At 44.2% G+C, this 21,879-nt stretch overlaps 1 protein-coding gene across 2 annotated transcripts in view; it reads left to right on the top strand.

The window, feature by feature from the left end:
* The window catches only part of ADRA1A (adrenoceptor alpha 1A), a 98,946-nt gene extending 79,891 nt beyond the window's left edge, over positions 1-19,055 (top strand). The window contains exons 3-4 of one of the 2 annotated variants that reach the window (XM_060102596.1): positions 12,066-12,451; positions 17,169-19,055. In XM_060102596.1, coding sequence (XP_059958579.1) covers positions 12,066-12,451; positions 17,169-17,177 — 395 coding nt within the window. In that variant the 3' untranslated portion in view covers positions 17,178-19,055. Of the gene's footprint in view, positions 1-12,065; positions 15,342-17,168 lie in introns of those variants that run through there. The other variant, XM_060102594.1, reaches the window with a different exon arrangement.
* Positions 19,056-21,879: the final 2,824 nt, after the last annotated feature.

Raw genomic sequence — 21,879 nt, 5'->3', positions numbered from 1 at the left:
GAAATGATTTAATCAAGGAAGATAAAATCAGCTTTGTTTTCTCAGACGCTCTCTGGCTACAACGTGAAAGTAGGTTGGAAAGCAGTGAGATGAGAATCAGGAAGCTTAGTTAGTAAGCTGATGCGGAATCCTAGCTAGAAATGATGGTGGCCTGAACTAGGATGGATGGTGACAAGAAGAATGAAGGCTCTGTGGTCTGCACTGGGTGGCTGGATGGAGTGGAAGAGTTGGGAGAGTGAAGGGTTGAGGATGACAGTGGGTTTCTGGCTAGGACAACCAAGAGGAAGGGGTGCCATCTACTGAGGATGGACCAGAGAAGAAAGAGTAGGTTTTGTGAGAGACAGTGAACTCAGTTTGGTTATGTTAAGGATGAAATGGTTTGGGAACATCAGGAAAAATGTCTGGTAATAGTAGTATACACAGAACTGGAGCTTAGGAGCCAGATAGGGTCTCAGGATAGAGATCGGAGAATTCATCAAGGCAAAAAAAGAAATCGAAACCATGGAAATGGATGAGCTTCCCTGACCTCTATCTTTCCCCTTAGAGTGTCAGACAGTTCTCAGTTGAGACTGCAAAAGGCTTGGTTAAGTTGGAAAAGAATGAGAATGTCTCCTGCAAGCAAAACTGAGATGTCTCGGCATTGCATTTATTATAAAAGATGGAGGCGTAGTCATTTCTTTTTTTCAAAGGTGTCTATAATCAAAACAGGGCAATACTCTATTGCTTTTTAAAATTAAAAAGTAAATTTTCCCAACCCTTTTCTGCATTTTAAAATTAGTTTGCCCAGCTATATTTAGAAGTCAGATTACAGCTTCCCCAAAAGCACCTTTTATTTGGAAAAATAAGCTAGTAAAATGCCTATGCGTGTATGTTATGTCAGTTTGAATACCATCTGCTTTTTTTTTTAACATCTTTATTGGAGTATAATTGCTTTACAATGGTGTGTTAGTTTCTGCTTTATAACAAAGTGAATCAGCTGTACATATACATATATCCCCATATCTCTTCCCTCTTGCGTCTCCCTCCCTCCCACCCTCCCTATCCCACCCCTCTAGGTGGTCACAAACCACCGAGCTGATCTCTCTGTGCTATTGATGGAGGTCAGGCATTCTGCTGGGCTGGTCCAGCTTGAGTTTAGGGCTGGGGAGAAGTAGCAGGGGCCAAAGGCAACCCCTATCCCTGGCGTAACCCAGGCAGGGGAAGGGGATGTGCAGGAGCTCCCGGTGGAGATCAAAGTGTTTTTCGTATTCTACCTTGAACTGAACTAGATGACATTCCTGGAGGAGGCCTACAGCATCAGGGGACATGCCCCTGGGTGACCCAGTGGCCAGTGAGAGAACCTGGGATGTCATTTCCAAGTAGGGACTTGTCCAGAGAACTCAGATTCCATATCTTTACCATCAGTCCAGAGTCAACAGTCCCTGCTGGCTCCCCTGTTCACCTCTTACCTCTCACCTCTCACCTCTTACATGGCCAACTCCCCCATGTCCCTGGTGACCAGACTCTGGAACAGAGCCTGCAGTAGCCTTTAAGCTGAACATGAAGGCACATCATCGTGAGGAACTCCCATGCTTCCTCCCTGGGTGACCGATTTTGGTTGTTTCTGTCACTGCTTCAGATTTGTGGTGTTTGGCCTTGGATTCACATCCCACAAATATGAGAGACTGTTGATGACTATCACATCTTAATGACAGGCTCTGACCTTTCCTACAGGGCCCTATAAAATGTCTTTATAAGTACTGGAAGGAATCATTTTATGAAGTGCCTACAACTTAGCTGTATAAAATTAATTTGTAGAATGGTTTTATTTTTGTGTAAATATGAGTGTCTTGAAGATCGGGAAGATAAAGTGTTGGAATGGGAGTTAAGACAGGCTCTCTTTCTCCATTTAAGAGTGTATTTCCAGCTTTAAGTGGCTGAAGCAGGAGTTTTATACAAAATGTCATTTTCTCCCATCAACAAATGTCATCCATTGATTTGATACACATTTATTGAGAATTTTGTTCGTCACTGAAGGAAATTTAAATGAAGGATAGGAGTAGTATGTGTCTTTAGAGAGACATTAAAAATAAGGAGGACTTCCCTGGTGGCGCAGCGGTTGAGAGTCCGCCTGCCAATGCAGGGGACATGGGTTCGTGCCCCGGTCTGGGAAGATCCCACATGCCGCGGAGCGGCTGGGCCCGTGAGCCATGGCCGTTGAGCCTGCGCGTCCAGAGCCTGTGCTCCGCAACGGGAGAGGCCACAGCAGTGAGAGGCCCGCGTAACGCAAAAATAAAAAATAAAAAAATAAGGATTGTGTTATTTGTTCAACAGTATTTGTTGTGAGCCTACTATACGTTATAAACTGTTGTTGGCATTGCGGACATAGCACTGAAATGAAAAGACAAAAACCTCTGCCTTGGGCTTCCCTGGTGGCGCAGTGGTTGAGAGTCTGCCTGCCGATGCAGGGGACATGCGTTCGTGCCCCGGTCCAGGAAGATCCCACATGCCGTGGAGCGGCTGGGCCCATGAGCCATGGCTGCTGAGCCTGTGCGTCCGGAGCCTGTGCTCCACAATGGGAGAGGCCACAACAGTGAGAGGCCCGCGAACCGCAAAAAAAAAATAAAATTAAATTAAAAAATAACACCTCTGCCTTCAAGGAGTTCATATTCAAGGAAAGGGACAAAGAAGAAATAAGCATAGAAGATGGTGATGAGTGCTATATAGAGAAAAGGAATTAAAGTTGAATGCTTAGGGGAGGTGAGAACACAAGTTACACTATCAAGAAGGAAAGGTTCATGGATGAGCTGGATTTTAAGCACAATTTTGAAGACAGAGATTTTGAATGAATCCAAGTTTGACTAGGGGAGAGGGACAGGTCACTGAGAGAAGAGCAGGAGAATGAAGGTGACAACCATGAGAGCAGAGGCCATGGTTCCCTTGGTGGATTAACAGAGTTACAGTGAAAAGTCAACCATGGCAAGAAGATAGCCTTGCTGTTGGAAATTCACAATTCAGTTCAACAGGCATTTATTGGAAATACTTATAAAATGTAAACTCCAAGGGCAGGAACCTTGTGCATTTTCCTGATCATTCTATCTCCAATGTCTACAACAGTGCCTGTCTCATAGAAGGCACTAAGCAAATTACTTGTTAAGTGAATGAATAACGGGAGAGAATGTCGTGTTGAGGCTGGTGAAACCAAATGATGAAGGGCCTTGAATGACAAGGTGATGAGCTTGAACTTGATCTTATCAGCAACAAAAAGATCATGTACAACACATATCTTGGCCGATCTCACTATTATGAGGTTCCCTTATCCCCTTGAAAAACCTTCCCTTCCTCTGGTTGTTTCTGGGAATTTTCCCTCATGGCTTCCACTGCTTTCTGTCCCGTCCCCTTGGATGTGACCAGATGACGTCTGCCATAGCACTTTAGGCCCTAGATGTGCGTGTGTGAAGCCCCCACGTTGCCAAGGAGCACGGGTGCCCTGGAGCCACCAGCGGCCTGGACCACAGAAGAGCAAATGCCATTCCCACTCAGTGTGACTCACTGTCATTGGGCCTCAGAGTGTCACACATGCCTCTACACAGGTGTGCCTCATGACAAGAGCCCTGGGATTTCTCCTCCCAGGCCTTCTTTCCCTCCAGAAGACACAGATCTCCAGGATGGATATCAGGATGTTTTCCCTAAAACCTAACCTAGGACCTCGAGTTCCCCCCTTTCAATCTGCTCTCTTCCCTTCTGGCCATCTCCCCACAGATTTCTTTAATCATCCCTCCTGGCACAGACTTGGGTATCATTTTTGACAGTTTTGGTTTTCCAAAAGAAAACCACTGGAGTGCTTATTAGACACTCTGGAGAATGAGACTGTCAAAGAAAACAAGTAAACAAGACGACTTACAGGGTATGAAATGGGTGAATGGATCAAAAGATAACAAACTTCCAGTTACAAAACAAATAAGTCCTGGGAATGTAACGTACAGCATGGTAACTATAGTTAATAATGCAGTAGCATATTTGCAATTTGCTAAGAGGGTAAATCTTAAACATCCTCATCACAAGAAAAAGGAAAAAGAAAAATTTTTTGAAAGAAAAAAAAAAAGAAATCTTACACTCCATGAAAGAAATAAACCATGCTCACAGGTGTATGCTTGAGGATGCCTCTTCTTTACACTGGGTGGTAGGAGAAAGCTTTTGTAGAGATGATAAGAAGATGCTTCTAATGTGAGACTCATGAAACAATGGTGACCTTAATGAAAAAAGGCAAAGTTTGGAAAATAAGTTGGTTTATGAAAGGAGATTGCTTTTGAGGAAACAACCTACAAAAGAACACGTGACTTAATTACTATTGTTTTCCTGAATCAAAATATATTTTGTTAAGTAAAGGAGAAAAAAATCTTGCAATCTGTTGAAATCGTTTGAATTATGTATTCATTTCAAAAGGAAACAGGCAACACAAAGAAGTCTTCTACGGAAATGTACATGGTGAGTCGAGTGCACCTGGGTCAGAGTCATTCTCTCCCGAGTCATCATGGGTTCGGGGGCCTCACATGCATGTTCTGGGAGACATAGTCCTCTTTACTAAAAGGAGAAATACTGTTTGGGGCTTCGGTAACTGGAGGCAGGAACTCTTTGAAGAGCTTTACTTCGAGCAGCTTTGACTCCTCTAGGATAAAATCCCTGATTCTGCAGAATTACACTTGACCAGCCAGAAAGATCCCATGAAGAATGTCTCCCACTTGCAGAAGTATGAGGTATGAGAAAATGTCTCCCCAACTGACCTTTTTACCCACCATGGTTGAAAGAAGCAGTGGTTTTTGACAACAGTAACCATAGGCTGATATGCCTCCGTCCCAGAAAAAGAGAAAAGGGGCAGTGCTCCCATCCTCCACTGGGTCCCCACAGTGCTCCAGATTTGTTCTGTTCAACGCTATATACCCAGCAAACAATGTGCCTCTCTTCCCCTGCTCACTACACCCTCCCACACCATCCTTCCTCGCCTTGATTACTATTCAAGTTTCCTTCCAGAAAGTTCAGAAAAGACCCAACATATTAACTCTCTCCAGGGAGCAATCCGATGACTGCCCTCAGAGGCACAAGATGAGAGCTGTGCTATTTCAAGTCCCAGTTAACTAGGAGAAGAAAAGATCAGGTCCTTCTAAAGAGGTGTAAACTGGCATCCTCTTACCATGTTGGTAAGCTGGATGCTCTTATCAGGACATATGGGCTAAGTGACGTGCACCAGCCAGAGGTTCAGCTTTTGCTCAGTAGCCGGGAGGCAGGCTCAGCCATCTTTTGCGTCTCCAAGACCACTGTGTGCAGTTGACAAAAGCTGAATTCCTGTTCTCAGGAAAACCTCTGTTCATACACAGAGTGTATTTCATTTAATGGGAAGTCTATCCATGAATCTTGGGTTGAGAGCCTAGGGTTCTAGTCTGCGGTTAATCCGGTCAGCATTCTTAGAGATTTCTGACCACCATTCCAGGTAGCTAACCTAAATATTCTTGTCTGGTTGAGAATTGCCCAAGTGTGGCCCCTGGATAAACTTCAGGAGGGCTCAGGCAAGTGACTGTGACACAGGGAAATCAGCAGCCAAACATGGAGGCATCTGGTAGACTCCAGGATGACAATAAACTTGGGTCTGTCTGTGCTCCTACTCTGATTCCAACAGCTTTTCTCTGGGATTACATCCATGGGACAGAACTTTTTTCCTGGCCAGAAGATGCCAACTGATCTGGCCTGAATATTGCTTGGCACTGGAGCTCCTTGGCCTGGGGAACTGGCCACCTATTTGTGTAACAGCTTGTGTCTCTCCCTTGTTCATTAGAGGTATACCGGCCACATTGGACTGGTACCAGACATATGGAGAGACTACTGGTTGGACAAAGAGAAACGATGAAGGGTTATTGTCTCCTATGGTCACATAGCATTAGCTTCTGCTTTGGAGTCCATTTTTTTTTTAATTGGAGTCATTTAAACTCCAGTCTTCAGAATGTGATACCCTTCAGATAAGCCCTTCCAAGATCCTCACCCACTGTTTTTTTTTTCCAGTGTTTGAACAGTACCACTTTTTAAAATGATGTAGTTATTGATGATACTACTCTCCTCCCCCTTCTTTCTCATCATCGCTGCAGAACCTGTTGTCATCCTGTGACCACAGCTGGACATATTGCCATTAACACTTCCCAGCCACTCTGGGGTTGTCACGTGGTGCACAAGATCAGGAGCAGAAATGGGGGAAGCAGAACAGAGTCTGGGTCTCATTCTGACTGGACCACAGATGAGCAGATGATTTTGTGGAAACCACTTTCCCTTCCCATCCATACTATCTTCATCTGCATAGGACAGGTTGACAGTGCCTGCTAGGTTTCTGCCACTCTTCACACCCTAGCATTCTGTGACTCCAGCTAATTAGGGTTGGTCGAAACCCAATGTCTCTCAAGGTTGTCATTAAGATGTCAAGTTTTAAAGTAGGTGAAACGAAGCTTAGAAGTTGGGAGGTTAGAACCCAGAAGACTGACTCATGGTTTTCTGCTTCCATACGGAGTCCCCTGATTCTGCAAGAGCTGAGCTGAAGAGGAACCTTCTATTACCAGTGCTGGGTTGGAATTTGAGAACTCCATTTTTATCCTCACTGTGTTTTAGAGTGAACTGGAACACTGGTGGAGAAAACTCACTTAGGAGACCAACACTGGCTGGAAAATGGTTTTCTTTGTATTGGGGGCATTGAGAGCAAATTTTGCTGTAACTTTGTAGCTAAAATGTGACTCTAGTGGCACAGCCTTCACTAAGATGGTCCCCAGTGTCCACCATCATAAGACTACAGATAAGCCCCAGATCAGAAAAAAAAGTCAAATGCTTCCAAGGGAGGGGACATCAAGTGATGAGACTTAAGTGGCATCCTTCGAACACATCAGTTTCAATTTCTCATTGGAATCTAGGGACCTTGAGAATGGAAGCCAAGATTTTGACTCTCCAAGGGTGAAGATGTTGATGGTGTTCATGGATAAATTCATGCTCTGCCCATCTCAGTCTGGCCAAGTTTTAGTCGATCAGGGAGTTTAGAGGGTCCTGAAAAGAAGAGTCAGAAATTCTGCAGCAGGATCAAATCATGGAGGAAAACTCAGTGAAGGGAAGAGTCCCCAGGGCCTTGGGGATTTTCCAAAGCTCAAGAATTTTTTTTTTTACAACTTTATTGGAGTATAATTGCTTCACAATGGTGTATTAGTTTCTGCTTTATAACAAAGTGAATCAGTTATACATATACATCTGTTCCCATATCCCTTCCCTCTTGCATCTCCCTCCCTCCCACCCTCCCTATCCCACCCCTCCAGTCGGTCACAAAGCACCGAGCTGATCTCCCTGTGCTATGCAGCTACTTCCCACTAGCTATCTACCTTAGGAGTGGTAGTGTATATATGTCCATGCCTCTCTCTCACTTTGTCACAGCTTACCCTTCCCCCTCCCCATATCCTCAAGTCCATTCTCAAGTAGGACTGTGTCTTTATTCCTGTTTTACCCCTAGGTTCTTCATGACATTTTTTTTCTTAAATTCCATATATATGTGTTAGCATACGGTATTTGTCTTTCTTTTTCTGACTTACTTCACTCTGTATGACAGACTCTAGGTCTATCCACCTCATTACAAATAGCTCAATTTCGTTTCTTTTTATGGCTGCGTAATATTCCATTGAGAAATGCAAATCAAAACTACAATGTGATATCATCTCACACCACTCAGAATGGCCATCATCAAAAAATCTAGAAACAATAAATGCTGGAGAGAGTGTGGAGAAAAGGGAACACTCTTGCCCTGCTGGTGGGAATGTGAATTGGTACAGCCACTATGGAGAACAGTATGGAGGTTCCTTAAAAAACTAAAAATAGAACTACCATATGACCCAGCAATCCCACTACTGGGCATATACCCTGAGAAAACCATAACTCAAAAAGAGTCATGTACCAAAATGTTCATTGCAGCTCTATTTACAATAGCCCAGAGATGGAAACAACCTAAGTGTCCATCATCTGATGAATGGACAAAGCTCAAGAATTAAATGAGGCAAATTCATATGCAAAGGATGACCGGGCCTGCAGGGCGAGGGGTTCCCGGGAATTAAGCTGGAAGCTATTTGCTCCTCTTGAAGCTGTCCAGAGTCTGGACAGAAGTTGTTGAAGAGCACAACATACCTACGGTGACAAGAAAAATAGGAGACCTTATGCTTCTGTGGATAATTCAAAAGTCTGGCTCTTCCTATGAAGCATGGTGAGAAAAACTAGAGCGTTAGACACCAGGTGATGCAGCATGGAAAAATAAAATAGTGTAATAACAGCCCAGAGAACAGCAGAGGTTTGAGCAGAAACTGGGTTGAAGAAAAAAGAAAGAGACAACAGAAGGAAGGCAGGGGCAGGAAGAGAAATAAGAGCTATGACCCAGGCACAGCAGAAACCAGGCCACACTGTGAAGCAGAGTCATGGGGAGGATCGTTCATTCATTCGGTAGGTCATTCAAGGAATCGGCTATTCATTCAGCAAAAATTAGAAGGATGCCTTTGAGATGCCAGCAGTGTGCTGGGTTCTGGAGCTCCATGAGCAAGCAAAACTGACATGGTACCGGCTCAGAGGGAGTTCACAACCTAGTGACTGGGTCTGAGGTGCCCATCCCTAAGCCAGGCAGGTTCAACCCTGGTGCTCCACGCCATGATGGGTGGACGACAGAGAGAAGCATGGTCCAGCTGCCTTCCTAGTCTAAAAAACACCATCATCATCAAGAAGAGAGGGATCTGAGAAGAAAGTGAGGTTGGGAATAGAAATTGTGAGGAGCTCAGAGGAGATGGTGCCTGAGTGGAAAGATTTGGGCAGGGAAGTGGATACCGAGATGAGCACACCCCGATCGGGACCAGGAAGCAACAACTCTTTTCCAAGCCTGATCCCAGCTCAATCTTCTCTTCCTAGGAGAGGAAAAATGAAGGGAAGGAAGATGTCTAAAGATGTGAATAATATAAATAAGGATGGAAACAGCCTTGTGCTGTCTTTTCTTAACTTTTGGAAAGCCTCTGAGGGAAGCACAGTTATGAGTCTCTCTCTTAACCCCAGCTGGGAGCTGCCAAGAGAGAATCACCCCCAAGGGAGGATGAACACAACAGGCAGGAGAAATAGGTCCCATGATCCACCCCTCAGATTGGGAGTGGGCAGCTCATGCTAGGTTTAAACACATCTACGTGCTGTCACACACCTGATGGGATAAACCAAGTGGTTTCATTTATGGGAAAGCCTCTGGTCAGAAGACTCTCCCATTCACTATCTGAAAAGCCAAAAATCTAGAGATTTGCTTGGATTAGCAACACAGTATTCCTGCAGGGTTAGAGCTGGACTATCTGACTTTCAAATCTTAGTGTAAATTCATTTTAACCCTCTCCTTTCTCACCCTATACCTCAGCTGCAGTGAGGAAATGGGTGTTTTGAGCAGGGCACATGAGGGAAAGGACCAGTACTTACCTCTGAAGCTGTGGACACAACAGGAAGGCCAGAGTGACTTGGCGCTGGGTCGGCCAGACCTGGCATTAAGGGGGCCTTGAAGGAGAGAAGAGGAATGGGAGGAAAAGGACTAAAAGGAAATGTTGAGATGTCTGAATGCAGAACGGGGCTCTGTGAGCACAAAGAGTGTCCCTGAAGGAATTGTGGGAAATTCTAAGGACCCCAAATCACCTCACTAGCATTCACATTCAGAATTCATATGGTTTTTTTTTCTTTTAATTTAAGCTCTTCAAATAAGGGAAATACACTTCCCTCTCTAGCTGATTTACAGAATAGTGAAATTCCAAGACAAGGTAACTTGGGTCATGCCCTTCTCACATATTCTCATTAAGCCTGAGCCAAGGCCTGCCTTGTGAAGTAGGTTTCCCTAATCCTGTCACTGTTACTATCAGGAAGAAATATTGGACAACATATAAGCATCATCATTAAGATGAATTTTTTCTGGAACTGACTACATTCACACAAAACCACCATTCATGTGGGTATTGGCTGCTTTCTTCACCTCTCTGCTTAAGTTTGAAGAAACATCTTTCCAATTTAACACCCCCAACTGTACACCTCATCATTCTCTACACACCATCCTCATTCCCTAGAGATGTATTATTCTAATATATTTTGAGACTCGATAAAGGAACATAGGCCCCAAAGTCAGACTTCCCAATTTCAAATCCCAGCTCTACCAGTAACCATCTGCTGAGTGACTTTAGTTGAATTATTCAATCTCATTAAACCAGTTTCTTCATTTGTAAAATGGGGATGTTGATACGAATCATATAACTTTTTAAAAAATTTTATTGGAGTCTAGTTGATTTACAATGTTGTTAGTTTCTGCTGTACAGCAAAGTGCATCAGTTATACATATACATATATCCACTCTTGTTTTTAGATTCTTTTCCCATATAGGTCATTACAGAGTATTGAGTAGAGTTCCCTGTGCTATACAGTAGGAATCATGTAACTCTTGATGTTACTAATGATGATTAAATTGTATGTAAAGTATTTAGCCTGTTCCAAACCAGACATTTCATATGAGTAACTTATAATTATAGGAAAATGTTAAAAGCTTTGGAGCTAAAGAATAATGCTTTCTCACTTAGCATCATCATCTGCGTGTGTGTTTGTGTGTGTGTGTGTGTGTTTTAATTTCTTTGAGACACACTGAATTTATCAGGGAGTGTGTTTCAGAGATTAAAAAAAATGCTCTCATTAATCACTGTACCATTTTGCCTTCTCTGGCTCTGCAATATTTAACTTTATTCTTTGTTTATATTTATGAGATTCTCTGCAAAATTTCAGGGCATTGCTTGGCAGAGTAGACTTTTAAGCCTACCCATCAATTTGTCATGACTCTGATGGGTCTCTAGAGCAGAGACAAAAAGAAAGACATAAAATCAAGACCTTTATTTGGCTGAGGCAAAAGAAAAAAGTTGTGCAGAGAATAAAGAACACTGGGCTTGGAGTTCTATATCTCTTTATCCATCACTATGTTAGTACTGTAGCTATTAAGTTTGTGACAGCCACTTTAGTCATCATTTTTTTAATTTGGAAATTGAATAATTGAATAAAATAACCTCTAAGACAGTTCCTGCTTTAGGGTTCCATGCTTTTGCCATTCTGCTTCCAAGAGCTACGAGATAGTGACCACATAAGATGTAAAGACGCCTGAAACTTGATCCCTGCCGTGTAAATTAGTGGATTTCACCTAAATCACCTAAAATAGGTGAAGAGGACAGGAAAGAGCATTTTAGACATCTGGACCCAACTTAAGAGAACAAAAAACATGAGCAATGATCTGGAGAAAAGTTTGTAGTGAGTCTGCTTAGAGTGGAAGTATTAATGTTAGAAATCTAGAGTAGGTTTAGCACTGTGGAGGACACTGCATGTCAACCTATTGACAAGCATTTGGTTGCTACTGGAGTATTTTGAGCAGACAAGTATACTGTAATGTCAAAAGGCATCATCAAAGGAAAATAATCAAAAATAATTGGCCAAAGTTGGCCAAGTCAATATTTTATAAATTTGCGATTCTCATTAAAATATACAACTCCAATATTCAGGAGAGAAAGCATTCATAATTATTTAGGCCGTGCCTGTATAATACTGCATCAAAGAACAAAGGGAACATTCAGGTAACCCTATTTTATTATGACTTTTTGAATGGATTTCAACTTATTTTTAAATTCAGGAGAAACAATTTGCATATGTAGACTCAGCCTAAATTTCATGTTTTCATTTTTTAAAGCTTTATAGCAGACACCAAGTAATGTTTTATCACTAAGATCCAGCACAGCCCTAACCCTTTGGGTCTTTTCCCTTAAATAATATTGCACATGTAGACCAAGTGAGAATGGACTTTGAGGATATTACCAAAGGGTTACATTCCTAGGGGACAATCAGTCAAATGTGAAAACTCAAATGCATTGGGAATCATTTGAAACTTTTTAAAGATATAATAAGGTGTTTGTTGGTTGGTTTGCTTTACTTTCCTAACCAATTGGCCCGTTGGCTTGCAAATAACATGTATGAATCTGTGTGCTTTCTTCCAGGGTCTTTCTTTCCTGATTTCAGGCCCTCAGAAACAGTTTTTAAAATAGCATTTTGGCTCGGATACCTAAACAGCTGCATCAACCCCATTATATACCCATGCTCCAGTCAAGAGTTTAAAAAGGCCTTTCAGAATGTCTTGAGAATCCAGTGTCTGCACCGAAAGCAGTCTTCCAAATATGCTCTGGGCTATACTCTGCACCCACCCAGCCATGCCCTGGAGGGGCAGCACAAGGACCTGGTGCGCATTCCAGTGGGATCCGGAGAGACCTTCTATAAGATCTCCAAGACGGATGGGGTCTGTGAATGGAAATTTTTCTCTTCCCTGCCCCGTGGATCTGCCAGGATTACAGTGCCCAAAGACCAATCAGCCTGCACCACTGCCCGGGTGAGAAGTAAAAGCTTTTTGCAGGTCTGCTGCTGCATGGGGCCCTCGACACCCAGCCATGGAGAGAATCATCAAATTCCAACCATTAAGATCCATACCATCTCCCTCAGTGAAAATGGGGAGGATGTCTAGAGGACAGGAAAGATCAGAAGGACAGGGGCATGATCTTAGGCACCCACTCCACTTCCTACTGGGAAGGCCAGTTCACATTTTGTGGATGATGAGACAGGACCATTAAACCAGGAATGGGCTGGGGAGGAGACCCCACTCTTGGGCAGTGGGTAGGGCTTAGGGAAGAGGGAGGATGTCACACAACCATCCCATTCACAATGATGATAAACAGCATTTCCTTGAGGCTGATGCTCTCTGGGTCATCCGCTGAGCCCGCTTTCCATGTCTGGCCCTTTCAACGAAAAACACCATGGGAAACAGAATTTCATACACAATCCAAAAGACTATAAATATAGGATTATGATTTCATCATGAATATTTTGAGCACGCACTCCAAGTTTGGAGCTATTTCTTGATGGAGTGAGGGGATTTTATTTCCAGGCTAAACTTACTGAGAACCACTTTGGGTTTTTACGGGGAAAGGGCCTGGAGAGGAAGAGCCTTAAGATGGTGGCCGGTATCCAGACACGTTATTTTTAGAGCAAGTTTTAAACTCCACCATTTCTGACACATCCAGTTTCTCGGCTTGGGTGAAACTTGACAGTGAGAGTTACCTTTGGCTATAATGTGACTGCTTCTGATTCCCTAAGGATGAGAGTGAGGGGCACGCATTACGTCTCTGATATAATGGAGGCACATCACCTACACTTGGGTCTAGAAAGAGTTCAAAGAACCAGTCGGGGAAAGATGGCTTTTCCTAATGGAAGACAGTAAATATGAGGGTCAATTTTTCAACTTGACTTCTACGGACAGAATTCCATTAAGTGTCTCAAAGATCAGGTGGAAGAAGGCTTCTTGTGTAACATATTTAAAGATCAAGAGGTTGGGTTGGGGTATGCTAATTTCATGCTAAGATAGAGGCTGCAAAATTACTCCACAGCCTTTTCAACATGGCCTAGAAAGGCTTTTCTTGGCAAATCACTTACCTTTTCCAGAATTCCATTATGAAAAACCAGAGCTTATAATATTTTGAAAGGCACATCACGACTCCCATTTTTTCTCAGCTGCTTCACTACTGCATAATGAGTGAAGTCCACAGTCTCCGGGGCACATGGGACATGTTGGAATGAGTCTGATGATCCAGAACTTTGAAAGATACACACGCTTAGCTTGGGAGGATGCTTTCTGGTCACCAAAAACCCATCAGAAACAGAAGTTTGCAAATGGTTTTTGACAGAAGCCTATTTATGCTGATAAAATATCCAATAGTCCGTTTATTTAATCTATCTCCACTTTTTACAAGAACTTGGGGAACACACTGTTTTTTGCTTTATGTATACCAAATTTTGGTCAACCTTAATAATTCCATATATTGCAAAGATACAGATGGTGACTATATGTAAAAATTAAAATATTTTCACATTCCACAATAAGAATTTAAAAGAAGATTTATGTTTTTGAAATAATTCTTGACTAGAATCACTGGTCTTAAACTCCTGACCATTTCTGTGGCCTTTTTCCCCTATTTGGGGTAATTCCCTCTAAGAATTTCAAGGCAGATTGTAGCCATTATTTAACCTTCACAGCAAAGGTAGTGTCCCCATCATCCTTTCCTTCTTTTCTTGCAGCAAAATGATAATTTCCTGAAATCTTTCTAAAAGGCTAATTTCTTTGCATAGTGCCCTGGAAGGTATCCTTGAGTGTGGATTTGAGTTTGGTTGTTGGTTGTGTTTTGACCTAGAATGTTACTGCTTTCTCAGCCCTTTCTGGAAAGTGTCTCGTTGTTGACCAGATAGACACTGTGCCTTGTGCTCGTAACTTGGATTCTGGCAGTAGATATTGGCTGGATTTTTAGACTCTTCTGGTCTGTCTGTATGTCTCCTGACAGCTCTTCCAGATGTAGGTGTCCTATTATGCCTGTAGGCATCAGGGAAGGACTTGACTAGGCAAACCTCACTTCAGCTTCATTGTTGAGAAGAACTTCTTTTAGGATCTGAATTTTTAAATCTTACCAGGCTCCCCCTTACAGGAGGTGTGTCCCCATGAAAAGAAGGGTAATAGCTTTTCTTCAGCAGAACATGGCTCCATATTTGAGATGTTCTTTGAACACCTCTTCAGGCAAATTTAAATTTTAGATACTAGGAAGCTCAGGACCACCGGAAAGCTAGACTTAATTCCACTTCTAATCAAAATAAACAACTCGAGGGCTTCCCTGGTGGCGCAGTGGTTGAGAGTCCACCTGCCGATGAAGGGGACACGGGTTCGTGCCCCGGTCCAGGAAGATCCCACATGCCGCGGAGCAGCTGGGCCCGTGAGCCATGGCCGCTGAGCCTGCACGTCCGGAGCCTGTGCTCCGCAACGGGAGAGGCCACAGCAGTGAGAGGCCCGCGTACCGCAAAAAAAAAAAAAAAAACAGAAAACAAAACAAAAAAAATAACTCGAAAATCTTTCGGTCATCAGATAAAAGCCATGACAATTGTATTCATGTAAAACTATCCATAAATACTTGTCTACTACACCCTTCTCTATCCCCACTCCCTCCAGGGAGGCTAACTTTAACATTTTTTTCCTTTCCCATGACATGATATTAGGTATAAACATGCCAATTTTACAAGAAATTGATAATGTCACCCAAGACTTAGTCCAAAGCGGGATAAACAATGTACGAGTTATATTTTTACTCATCCACAAAAATCTCTGTACCTTTGAGCATGCCAAAAGCTCTCTAAAATTGTCACAGTTAAATAAATGATCGTCATATTTATACTCACATGTTTACTGCTTCTATTTGGAGTTTGAAGAACATACCCAGAGTAACAGTGGTCAAAATATCTTCTCTAATGTGTTATAAAAAGCAGTTGCTTTGGGATTGTCTAAACATCACCAAAAATCAACTTGACATTGTGGGATAGGTGAAATTTGAGTTTCTCCTGCAATTCAAATTGCACGCCTTAAGAGAGACCTTGAATCTCTTTACTCAAGAATTTCCCCAGACCTTTGCAGGGATTTCAGAAAAGCATTTTACGTGTCAAGTTTTCTTCCTTTTACCTCCCTTGTGTCTCATTTAAAGACCGCTTCTGCCTGTAAATCACTTGGGATTTGCTAACGCTCCCCAAGATATTAAGGCTCCTAATGCTCTCGCCACCTACTTGGATTGGTCCATCCATAGTAGCCAGTGATGTTTGGGTAAATAAATACTTTAAATTTATTTAAATTTAAATTCTTAAGGCTTTCTGGTTAGGTGCTACTGTATGCCAGGCACTGGCAGAGCATTTGGCACCCATTGCCTCTAAACATCATAGCAATTCCATTCTTCTTATTTGACAGATAAAAAATTTGATAGTTAAATGTGACTAAGGACTCACCCAAGGCCAAGGAGGAACCATGATTCGACCCGAGGTTTTCCAAACCCTAGAGCCCGCATGATCTCCACCAATACCCCAGCCTCATAAGTAATGAAAGTCAAAGCTCCCCCAGTTGGGATTGTATATGCTGAGCATTGTATATAATTGTATATAAACCATACCCACACTTTTTAATGTTTTGTTTCTTTGGGATTTGCTTCCAGTCAATCTCAGTAAACATGCTGCCAAATCTCCATCCCAGCCAAACCCAAGAGTAGGTCGTAATGGGAAGGGTTTGGCGTCTAGAATTCTAACTATCAGATGGCACCACTTCTGTAGGGGAGAATGGCCTGGAATGTTCTTCAGGCTTTGCATGAAGGACAAATTATATCCAACTGGGTGAAGATGGACATATAAGAGAATGCAGAAGAGGCTGGCTTGGCTTAGAACAGCAAACACAGTTGTGGATGCAAAATGCGTTGTGCAGTGTGTTGAAGTTATTGACGCGCAGCCACAGTTCATCAGCACACTTTCAGGAAGTATATCCCTATTTAAAATAAATAAAAAGCAAATGCAGTCTCACTTACATTCACCTGTACTCCAAACAAAGTGTTTTTTTGAGTTGGAGAGAGAGAAGGAATTATAGATATTTCACCAGGAATTACACAAAGCCCAGAGAGTGTGTCAAATATGTGAATTTCATATCTGTCACCATGAGGAAATGGTTCAGAATGCTGGTCTTCGAGTAGCCAGAGACCTTGGCAATCTTTGAAAATGAAGAATCAGTTGGCAGCTATGGCTGCCTCTTAGATGACATCCTCTTGTTCCTGGATTTCACAAATGAAAGCTTTAAGTCCTGAGTGTCCCAGCTACTCCCATCCCTCAAAGTGAACCATCACACAGACCTTCTGGCCCAATAGGTTTCACGGTTATGGCCTGGGAGCGATAACTTGTTAGGAACTATTTGCTTGGGCAGGGAATTATTCTCTCTTTAATCACAGCTGCTTAATCACAGCTTGACAAACATTCTCACTTGCTTCTGCTCAGATCCTCTTGCCAAAAGAGACGCTGCCTCTGTGTCTGAGTACTTGTTGACTTAATTAAGAGCTCTGCTTGTCAGCAAAGGGAGAAGGGAGCCCAAGCACATGGAAAGTAAATTCTTCAAGCAAAACCAGGGAGACTGAAAAGAAGAGAGCGGTGGTAAATATGGAGGCATCCGAGGTATGCTCACTTGTTACTCTGATTTCTTTTTACACTACTAGGACTTTTAACCATGAAACTACCTGCACACAGCTCTGGTCGAGCCTGGTTGGAACACTGTTGGCCCCATGCTCCTTGTCTACAAACTGCTGTGGAGCAGGGCTGAGCCCAGGCTGCTGTGGGGTCCGCCATCTTCAACACGCAATGGCAGCGATGGCCTCTGGTCCTCCAAAGTCCCTTCAAGATGAGTGTTGTGGGTTTGGGCTGGCGAAAGCCAGCTGGGATTTGAGCAGAGGACACCAGCCCTTGCCAGTGATCCCATCAGCATTACCTCTTTCAAACTTCCCCAGACCCAAACGTCATGGGGGCTGAGGATGGACCTTGTCTGTTCTATATAGGAAAATGTCACTTCTTTGCTACTGCAACACGGACTACTGAGTCTCCCACCTAAAAGGAAGGTCATGACGTTGGAAGGGGGCTGTTGAGGAGGAAGAAGACTCACTGTGGACATTGCTCAGAGCTGTTCGATAATGCATTGCAGCAACTGATAAACGAGGAACTTCCCTAAAGCTGATGCTTATTCATTTCCAAAGACAAAACAGTTGTCTTTCTTATACTTGTGGCTCAGGAGTTATTACGATACTTTCCCTCCATATCACAGTCAACGTTGCACGTTATGAGCTGGAAATGATTATTGTGAAACTATAAGAAATACATACTTAATTAGGTAAAAAAAAAATCTAAGAGCAAATTAATAGTATATTTGGCAGGGAAAAAAATAATGAAGACACTGACCTATTAAAAAACCTGAGGGGCTTCCCTGGTGGCGCAGTGGTTGAGAGTCCTCCTGCCGATGCAGGGGACACGGCTTCGTGCCCCATTCTGGGAAGATCCCACATGCCGCGGAGCGGCTGGGCCCATGAGCCATGGCCGCTGAGCCTGCGCGTCCGGAGCCTGTGCTCCGCAACAGGAGAGGCCACAACAGTGAGAGGCCCGCGTACAGCCAAAAAAAAAAAAAAAACCTGAATATAGTAGTTTCATTCCAATGTGATAGAAAAGAAGCTACAGAAAATTCCAACATGAGTTTAATATTTTCTTCTATTTATATAATATTTCACATGGGTCCAAAGTACTTTTGTCTATCTCAAGTTACCCCTGTGAGGCAGAAAGAGAAGGAAGGCATTCTTATCTTTACCTAGTATATGAAAAAACAAGGGGAAAGGTGACGTGAGGTTTCAGGATTTCTTTGAATATCTTCAAATCCAGCCTCTGACTTCTTTTTCCATGATGCTTTCAATATCCCCAAGGTCCACTGCGTTTCTTGAGACTCTGACATTCACTCACTCACCTCTTGAACCGTATTTTCAGCTCTATTTGTACCTTCTCTCCTGCTGTATCTCTGCCAGCGGCTGGGCTGATCAAGATTGTTCTAGGGGCTGAGTGCATATTTGTCTAGGGTTCTCTCACGGACTAAAAGACAAGCAGAGGCAATTCTGTTTCTCCCTAGATAGGCGGCAAGAGCTAAGGAAATTAGCAAGGCGGGGGGCTCTTGGGTTGCTCCTCGGGGTGACACGTAAGGCAAAGCCAGCAGTGCCTGACACCTTAAGGACTTCAGGAAAGGTCCCAGAGAGAGAGTTTCGGGAATGTTTGTTTTCCAGTGAGCCTGAGCACTGTATACACCCCGATCGTCACCATCAGCAAGCTGTTCACTTCTTCTCTTGCACCAGGCGCTGCACTTGGTACAAAAAAATACAGAAAGGCACAGACAGTCCCCAGCTTATGATCTGGGTGTGTTCCAAGCTCATCTGTTGCATTTTTCCAAGAGGCATTGTTTTAAATGGGGACGGGGAAGGATGTTCCCAGATAAACCAAAAAATAAAAATCTATTTAACGTCCACCAGGGATTGGCAAACTTTTTCTGCAAATGGCTAGATAGTAGATATTTTAGGCATTGTGGGCCATATGATCTATTACACACTCTTCTTTGTTTGAATTTTTTTTTTTTTTTGGACAACCCTCTAAAAATGTAGAAACCATTCTTAGTTCACAGGCTATACCAAAAAATAGGCCATGGGCCAGATTTAGCCCATGGGCCACAATTTACCATCCTTGATCTCTGCTATTACTACTTTACAGTGTAGTACAAATAATGCTAAGCAGTGGATTTAGGTGTTCAATATACAGGCTTTTTTTTTTTTTAATTCCATTGCCACATCTGCACTTGACCACATTAACATTCCCAAACTGTACGAGTTGTTAGGTCAAGTGACAAGTTCATGTTCAGGGCTGGCTCCTGCCCCATATGACCTGCCCACCGAAAAGATAACTTTAGTATGTCATTGTGATTTTCTATCCCCTCACCCACTGCTGTATTCTGCAGAACAAGCAAGTCAGCAGAAGCCCAGGGGCATCCACGGGGGTCTTTCAGCCCTTCCCCTCATTGGCAAAATGCCCCAGCACAATCTGGCCAACTCTGAGAGAAGCAACAGCCAATCAGAGCCATTTGACCAAGGTCAATGTGAAATCCCTCCCAGCCCCCTAGAGCCTGCTGAAGGGAGGTCCCCAGAGACTTTAGGGGCCACACTTGGCTCCTTGGGAAGGCCTTCTCACCACAGCGCAGGCACCCGGGCCTCTGAGGGTCTGCCCTGGAGCTCCTGAGGACCTGGGGTCCAGAGGAGGTGCCAAAACGGGAGTTCAGCAGCCAAAAGACTGGTGCTAGTTACCAGCAGGCGCTCTCCTCTGCCTCCTTCTCTTTCTCTTCTCTTCCTTTTTGTTTAAGTCTGAAATGACCTAACTAGCCTCGAAATGGCGTTACTATGGGGAACATATTTAGACCTCCCCTGGGATGACGGAGCCATATTTCTCTGAGCTGGGCGCTTTGTGGGCGGGGCTTCCTCCCCGGCCCCTCCCAGTTCTGATGGGCAGTCAAGCGAGGAAGGCTGTCCCAGCAGGGAGCAATGTGTGCCGTTCCCTTGGCCCAGGACCGGGTTTGCACGGGGCTGAGAGATGAGACTCCGCTGGGGTGGGGCATGGGATGGGGGTGGAGGGGGCAGACCTGATCGGGAAGGACCTGGGAGCGTCGAGACCAGTCAGTAATAGCACCACTGCCCGTGGTGGGCACAGAAGGGAAGGCTCTGGGGCAGGCGCCGTGTGGCAGCGTCCCTTACCTCCTCCCGGCCCTGTCTGTCTTCACCATCTCCTTCCCTGCCTTCCCGTCTCCTGTCTCATCCCTTCCTCTCTCTCCATCCTTCTGCCCTCCCTCTCTGGCCAAGCTTACAAGCCATGGTGATGCTGGGGTAGGTGCCCTTGTCCCAGAGGGGGCCAGTTCCCACGGGGTACAGTGCTGACAACTTGGGGCTTCCCTCAGCTGCTCTGTCCCCTACCACGGCAGGTCCGTGCCCTCCAGTGAGTCCAGGGCAAGAGACACCCCTCCACCGCGCCCCCCGCACCCCCCGCCAGTTGAGAGCGCAAGTGAGGCCTCCGCAAGGACCCTTACCCTCTACCCGGATTGCTGTCTTTGTCTTCTTATACTATTCGTTCCAAATGAAGGCTACAAACACCATGTGCAGTCACATCTCAGAAAAGAGTCGGGAGTGGTATCTATTCCCTCCCCCAAGATGTGCGTTTCTCCTTTTACCAACCGCCACCTCTCACTCTCAGACAGTTCGGAAGTCTTTAGGGACCCTGCAAAGTCCCCTTCTCTTTCTCTTCTTCAACTTGTGTCTCTTGCCTTTGTTGTTGCGGCTGTTTTTCCTTTCACTTCCCTCTCATGTGTGCCTCAGGGCCTCTGAGGCCTTGATTAATCTTGTAAACTTGGTTTCATGTTAGCATGAAGCAATGATTAGTCCCCCAGAAGAAATACTGTAGGCAAAACCCAACTGAGTGCAAGGTGTTCCTGCTTTTCTGGTGCTGCTGTGCCCCGTCTCTATCCCACCAGTCCATTTGCTCCTGGACCTTGTTCCTGGACTCCTTCTATTCTTTCATCATATCCTTGCACCGGGAGACTTTCTACTGCAAGCAAAGGGTCCTCTCCTACCAAAGGTGCTCCTGCTTTTGCTGACCCAGCTCCTAGCACTTGCAATCCCTCCATCTGCTCAGACCGTCATAACAAAGTACCACACACTGAGTGGCTTAAACAGCATTAGTCTATTCTCTCACAGTCTACAGGCTGGAAGTCAAAGATCAAACTGTCGGCAGGGTTCGTTCTTCTGAGGCCCCTCTCCTTTTTATTTTATTTTATTTTATTTTTATTAGTTTCTGCTTTATAACAAAGTGAATCAGTCATACATATACATCTGTTCCCACATCCCTTCCCTCCTGCGTCTCCCTCCCTTCCACCCTCCCCATCCCACCCCTCCAGGCGGTCACAAAGCACCGAGCCGATCTCCCTGTGCTATGCAGCTGCTTCCCACTATCTATCTACCTTACGTTTGGTAGTGTATATATGTCCATGAGGCCCCTCTCCTTGACTTACAGGCAGCCACCTTCTCCCTGTGTCTGCACACGGCCTTCCCTCTGTGTGTCTGTGCCCTAATCTCCTCTCCTTAGAAGGACACCAGGCCTGTTGGATCAGAGCCCACGCCAATGACCTCATTTGACTGCAGTTACCTCTTTAAAGACCCTGTCTCTAAATACAGTCACATTCTGCAGTATTAGGAGTAGGATTTCAACATACAAAATGTAGGGGGGCCACAATTCAGCCTGTAACACTCTCCTTCCCTCTGTCTTCTTTCTGCCCATAAAAATTCTTCCACAATTCTTTTCCCAAATCAG

The sequence above is a fragment of the Mesoplodon densirostris genome, chromosome 6, assembly GCF_025265405.1.
Source record: "Mesoplodon densirostris isolate mMesDen1 chromosome 6, mMesDen1 primary haplotype, whole genome shotgun sequence".
In the NCBI taxonomy this organism is placed as follows: domain Eukaryota; kingdom Metazoa; phylum Chordata; class Mammalia; order Artiodactyla; family Ziphiidae; genus Mesoplodon; species Mesoplodon densirostris.
Note: the sequence above shows the minus strand (reverse complement) of the source record. Positions and strands in the feature narration are given on the sequence as shown.